This window comes from Lathyrus oleraceus, chromosome 4 (genome assembly GCF_024323335.1).
Source record: "Lathyrus oleraceus cultivar Zhongwan6 chromosome 4, CAAS_Psat_ZW6_1.0, whole genome shotgun sequence".
Lineage (NCBI taxonomy): Eukaryota > Viridiplantae > Streptophyta > Magnoliopsida > Fabales > Fabaceae > Lathyrus > Lathyrus oleraceus.
The window spans coordinates 485,264,842-485,270,627 of record NC_066582.1 but is presented as its reverse complement, the minus strand read 5'-3'; the positions used below and the strand labels follow the sequence as shown (position 1 = coordinate 485,270,627).

General features: G+C 30.3%; 1 protein-coding gene across 2 annotated transcripts; it reads right to left on the bottom strand.

Annotated features, from left to right (window-relative positions):
- Positions 1-224: 224 nt before the first annotated feature.
- On the bottom strand, positions 225-3,802 carry LOC127076450 (inositol oxygenase 1). Of its 2 annotated transcripts, none has more exons than XM_051018114.1 (11): positions 3,244-3,802; positions 2,829-2,931; positions 2,097-2,178; positions 1,775-1,979; positions 1,615-1,674; positions 1,286-1,338; positions 1,064-1,186; positions 903-972; positions 710-788; positions 529-610; positions 225-438 (listed from the first exon to the last, which is right to left on the bottom strand). In XM_051018114.1, exons 1-11 carry the CDS (start codon positions 3,275-3,277, stop codon positions 412-414), a joined length of 918 nt encoding a protein of 305 aa, XP_050874071.1. In that variant the 5' UTR covers positions 3,278-3,802; the 3' UTR covers positions 225-411. The 2 variants fall into 2 exon arrangements, with proteins under 2 accessions (XP_050874071.1, XP_050874072.1); XM_051018115.1 differs by having other exon boundaries at positions 3,386-3,802.
- Between the last annotated feature and the right edge of the window lie 1,984 nt (positions 3,803-5,786).

Genomic DNA, 5,786 nt, shown 5'->3' with positions numbered 1-5,786 from the left:
CCTTATTTACAGATTTTTGGCTTGTTTGCTGCTCAAGCAAATCGCAAATATATAATTCTACTAACACTGCAAAATTGGATCTAAGTAAAAATTTATATCAAAACTAACTCGACAACTAGATATTTCGACAACATGCTTCGGGAACATGAATTACATTCTCAACACATTACAGAAATCTATGTTGCATCGTTCGGCATCATTCTAAATGAACTGGTCCAAATAACTAATACTCAAGAAATTATTTTATTTTTAATGAAAATATTTGATACAGGATTTTGACTACAGATATTATTTCATAATCCTAAACCATAAAAGCATATAAGTTCAAGGTACTTTCAGTCCAATAACTTATTCCCTAATCTAAACTAATTATCATGCTAGATAATCTCTCAACTTCAACACTCCAAATTTTCACCAATTCAGCTTTGCAGGGAAGTACTGCAGCAAAGAAAAATGCATTAGTAAAAACTTAAAACTAAACAAAAACAATTTTTTAAACTTTTCAATCGGAAGAAAAGGAAATACAACCTTTTCAACGAGTGAAAGATAGTATGGTTTCACTTTTTCAACATCAATTCGAACTTTGCTCTTGCTATAGAGATCATATTTACTACAAATAATTGAATGAAAAAAATAGTAAAATCAGTGTCATTAAAAACGGCGCTAGCGCCATATCATAGCATAATTTGAACAAATCGTGTAATGTTACTTGAAAATTTGGAGCCATTTGAGATTCTCAACATCCTCATCATTCATCAAGTGTTTATAGGCTCCCTCCCTATGTAAGGCTGCAAAATAAATTATTTGTATCAAATAAGATTAAAAATGAAGCATTTGATTAATTATAAACTTATAGTAAAAATTGTTGAACAAAATAATTTTAACTTCTAAGTTGAATTTACCATAAAATGAATGGTATCTTATAATGAACATAGCAGCTGAGGGAAGAGTAGTTTTGTTTTCCTTTGCAACCTGAAAAGGACACAAATTTTAGAACTTTCCTTCATTGTTTATGAAATAATTGCAAAAAAAAAATGACTTGAATTTTTTTCTAAGGACTTACTAGATACATGTAGTCATCATGTCCCCATGACATCATGACATTGTTAAGTCCACATTTTTCAGAGTAAATTCCATATTTAGTGTTGTATGCAGAGTTGTTATAGTCTGCATTTTCCTTAAAATACTGAAAGTGGAAATGTAACATATGTTAGGTGTTTAATTTCTATAATTTTGTTTTTTTTCTCTCAACTAAAATAAAAAATAAGTTGAAAGACTAATATACCTTGTGATGAACAATGGATTCATCAAATCTGCAGCCAACTGGGTATGTGTCACCTATACCAATATAAAAATTATTAGAGAGCATAATTTCAACTAGAAATTGAAAAAATAATTTTTTTTAAATTGTTTATTTACAAATATCAAAAATTAATTTACATGAATGCATAAAAATAAAAATAAAAATATATAAATATTATCGTTGTTACACTCATTTAAAATCATATCTAAATAATCTACACCGTTGCTTTTAGATCCAATAGACGAAATCAATTTCTTTGTCTAAATATCCAAAACCCTATTTTATATAAAAATGGAATATATCACACTTACCTACAACAGCCCATTGAGGAAGTCCTCCAAAACTAGGGAGGAGAAGCACTTTGCCAAGATCTACATTAAATCAAATTGGTTAAACAAAAAAATAAGAAAATAAAATTGAAAATCACAAATAATTCCATAAAAAAGGTTAATGAGACAGCATAGAAATTACCATGGATAAGGCCAGTTAAATGGAGCCAATCTTCATTTGGGTAATCCTTTCTTATAGCTTCAGCTGTTTGTAGCAAATGCTCAATTTGTGGTTCATCCAAATCAGGATCACTTTCATCCACCACTTCATTAAGAAGTTCACAACATTCCCATATGCTCATTTCTACCCTGTTCAATTTTCCATACTCCTCTCTCATTTTCTTCACCTATATATGTTACAAAATTAACATCTTTATTTATAGCTACATAAATTGTGACAAATGTGTTTTATGTACATTTTTTTAAGGAGGAAAAAAACTAAAATTTTAGTTCTAGATGCTTACAAAATCAAAGGATTGGTAAATGTGGTTTTTTCTATAGAAGTTTTCCACCCCTCCTTGCCTCTGACTTTCAGCGGCATAATTTCTGTATAACAATGACTTGTAACATGTAAGACAATTCTAAATTTGTTTTAACATGAAGAATTAATTAGAGGATTATGTTTAGTTTTATAGAAAAGATCATCATTTTAACTTCTTTTTATTTAAAACCACTATTTTATAAGAAAATAAGAGACAAAGGCATGATGACCATGAATGAGCCATCAACCAAAAAATGTTTGATGGACCTTACCCAAAGAGTAAACATCAACTATAAAAGACTTGATGGGTCTGGCTCTATGAATATACATCAACCATAAAAGGCTTGATGGGCATAGCTCAAAGAATAAACATCAACTAAAAAAGATTTTATGGGTCTAGATATAAATAATATACATCAACCAAAAAGGCTTGGTGGATCTGACCCAAAGAATATACATCAACAAAAAAAAAGCTTGATGGGCTTGACCCAACAAATAAACATCAACCAAAAAATGTTGGATGGGCCTGGCCCAAAGAATATACATCAACCATAAAGGCTTGATGGGTCTGACCCAACAAATAAACATCAATTCCTATGATAAAAAAAATATTTGTCCATCACATAAAAAGATCAATTAAAAAATTAAGGAAAACAGAAAGGGGTAAATTTATTGCATGTGAATGAATAGAATAGGTTGTTAATATGAATTGAACCTAAAAGTGTGACCAAATGAGTTGGCCTGTGGCATAACAAATCCACCGTCCAAAACAAGTTCTGTCTCATTCTCTGTCACTGTCTTTGCCTCTACACCAGATCCTGTCATTTTTTATAATAAAAAACAATTACGTAATTAATTACTGTAGTTGAAGAAAAAAATACACAAATTTTTTTTACAACATTTTCACTGCAAAATCAACCCAATTCCATAGATCCAACTTTAACTTAACTGAAGAATCATCAAATTAACTGACTTGGGTCAAGCAATTCAAACCTTATTCAACGTCTCATGATCTAATTTTATAAATCACAATTTAGAGTACAAAATTGATCAATAGTTCCATCATCATAAAAAAAATCTCACTCAAAAAAACTAAATTTTGCTAAAAATAAATAAGGTTTAAAAATTACCAAAACAATCATGTTGATCAATGAGGATAGTCATGTTTCACTCTAAGAAATTTGAGGGAAAAAAGAAAGAGAAAAAGAAAACAAAGAGATTTCAAAACTTGAAGTATGGTATGGTGGCTATTAAAATTTTGCTATTTATAACCTGCCGGAAAGTCCTTCCCTGAGATTTGGAACTTCCCAAGTCCTTCTCTGAAATTCCTAACATTACTTTTTCTTTCTTTCTTTCCATCTTTAATACAAACATTTCATTTTCTCTCCATACTTAAATAACTATTAATTCTCTCTCTTTAATCAATTCTTGACAATCACAAACAAGACAACACAGTCCCATAAGAACAATTGTCATTAACTTTTCATTAATATAATATTATCATAATCTATTCATATATGTTTACTATATCCTTTATACATTATTAAACCAAAACAGATTAGTTTAATCAAGGTTGCTAACAAAGGTTAAGACAAAACATGTCCTTATAGTCTCATCTAATCCAAGTTATGTAAATTAGGTTTGAGGACTTTTTTTTTTTTTTTTGAGGACTCAAAAACTTATAGTTTTATTTATGAATAAAATTTCGAGTATTTTGACAAAAATGACATTGTGTGGGACCGGCATTAGCCGTATACGATGTGATGAGTGAGTCAGGTATGAGCTGGAAATGATAATATTTGAGGTAAGTGGGGTCCAGTGACGTGGCACCAAGTCAAGTGAAGATAGAATAGTCATGTTTATGTTTTCCTTTACCGCCCCTTGTTTTTGTTGGCATTCAGGATCTCACACGTGTTAATAGTTTGGTTTAACACGTGCGATTGAAAGCATGTGTGCCATTACACGTCCTTGGTTAGGTTTTTCATTCCATAGGACTAAGTACACTTATACTCTCTATCTTTTCCATATCAAATATTAAAATGAAAAACTAAAATATTTATTTACAATGTGAAAATTAGATTTTTTTAATACAATCATTAATTGATTTAGGATCAATTTAATATTCTATGGTCTTATGATGAGTATTCATTTAACCATGTCATAGACATTGATGTATATATAATATGACTCTATTTATAATAAAAATTAAATTTTTAAGTATGTTAAATAATTAATGAATTTGGATAATATATACATTACAATTTATTTAAAAATTTTAATTTTTAATTTTTTTTATAAATAAGATAAGAAGGTGTTTTAATGAATAAGGTAGGGTGTTCAAAAACGAATCAACCCAATAGAGAATTGTAAACCAAATTAAATCAAATCAAAAAATCGTATTTAGTTTGGATATGTTTGAGTTATTTTTTAACAAAAAATGTACGGTTCGATTTGGTTTGCATTTTGTATTTTGAAAACTAAATCAAACTAAACCAAATTCTATTAAGTTATAACTCAAACTTCTTTTATCTCACATCCTGTTGAATTGTACACAAGTTGGCATAGTCAAAGAACTGAAAAAGAAAGATTATAAAATTCTCTTTATAATTCATTAATGTGTTGATCCGGATAATTTCGAAAAGGTCAATGATCTAGAATCAACAAAAGAAGCATGGGAAATTCTAGAGCAATCATTTGGAGGCGCTGAAAAGGTGAAAGAGGTAAGGTTACAAACTCACAAGAGAACGTATGAATTACTTCAGATGGAAGACAATGAAATCATAACAGATTTTTTCACTACGGTTACAAAACTGATGAATCAAATCAAGGTATGTGGAGAAGTGTTGACATCAATGTCAGTTGTTGCAAAGATCTTGAGGTCATCGTCTCTAAAGTTTGACCATGTGGTAGTACCTATAGAAGAGTAAAAAGAGTTGTCAACATTGACAAAGGAAGAGCTTCAAGAGACGCTTGAATCTCATGAACAAAGAATTGCTGAAAGAGCTGCAAGTAAATCGAAAAGTGATATGCTTTGCAGACGCAATCAGCAAGAGAAAAAAAAATACAAAGGAAAGTGGTTCAACAACAAAGGTATAGGAGGTTATAACAATTCAACTGGTCGAAGTTAGCAAGAAGGAGGTTGATCGAATCAGATAAAGTCCTCATACCAAAGCAACCAAAGAGGTGGTGTTTTAGGTAGAGGAAGGGTGGTGGTTAAAAACATAACAAAAGTCAGATTCAATGTTTCAATAGTAAAAAATATGGTCATTACTCCAGTGATTGTCCTGAAAAATAAACGAACTAAGAAAATAATGCAAAGTTTGCAAAGCATGAAGAATAAGAGATGTTGATGATGGTCATAACATGAGATGAAGAAAGATTCTAGACCGGTGGTACTTTGACTCAAGATGCTCATCACACATGACTGATAGGAAAGATTAGTTTGTCAACATAAAACCCTCAATGAAGAACATGGTGAAATTTGCAAGTGACAATATTCTAGCAATTGAAGATATTGGTGTTGTTCTGATTATAAGGAAAGATGGCAAGATGTCAGTAATTTCTAATGTACTGTACATACCAGGCAAGAAAAGTAACTTGCTCAGCATGGAGATTTTGGTCAAAAAAACAACAAAGTGTTGATCGAAGACAAGATGATGAGAGTTCTCGGCTC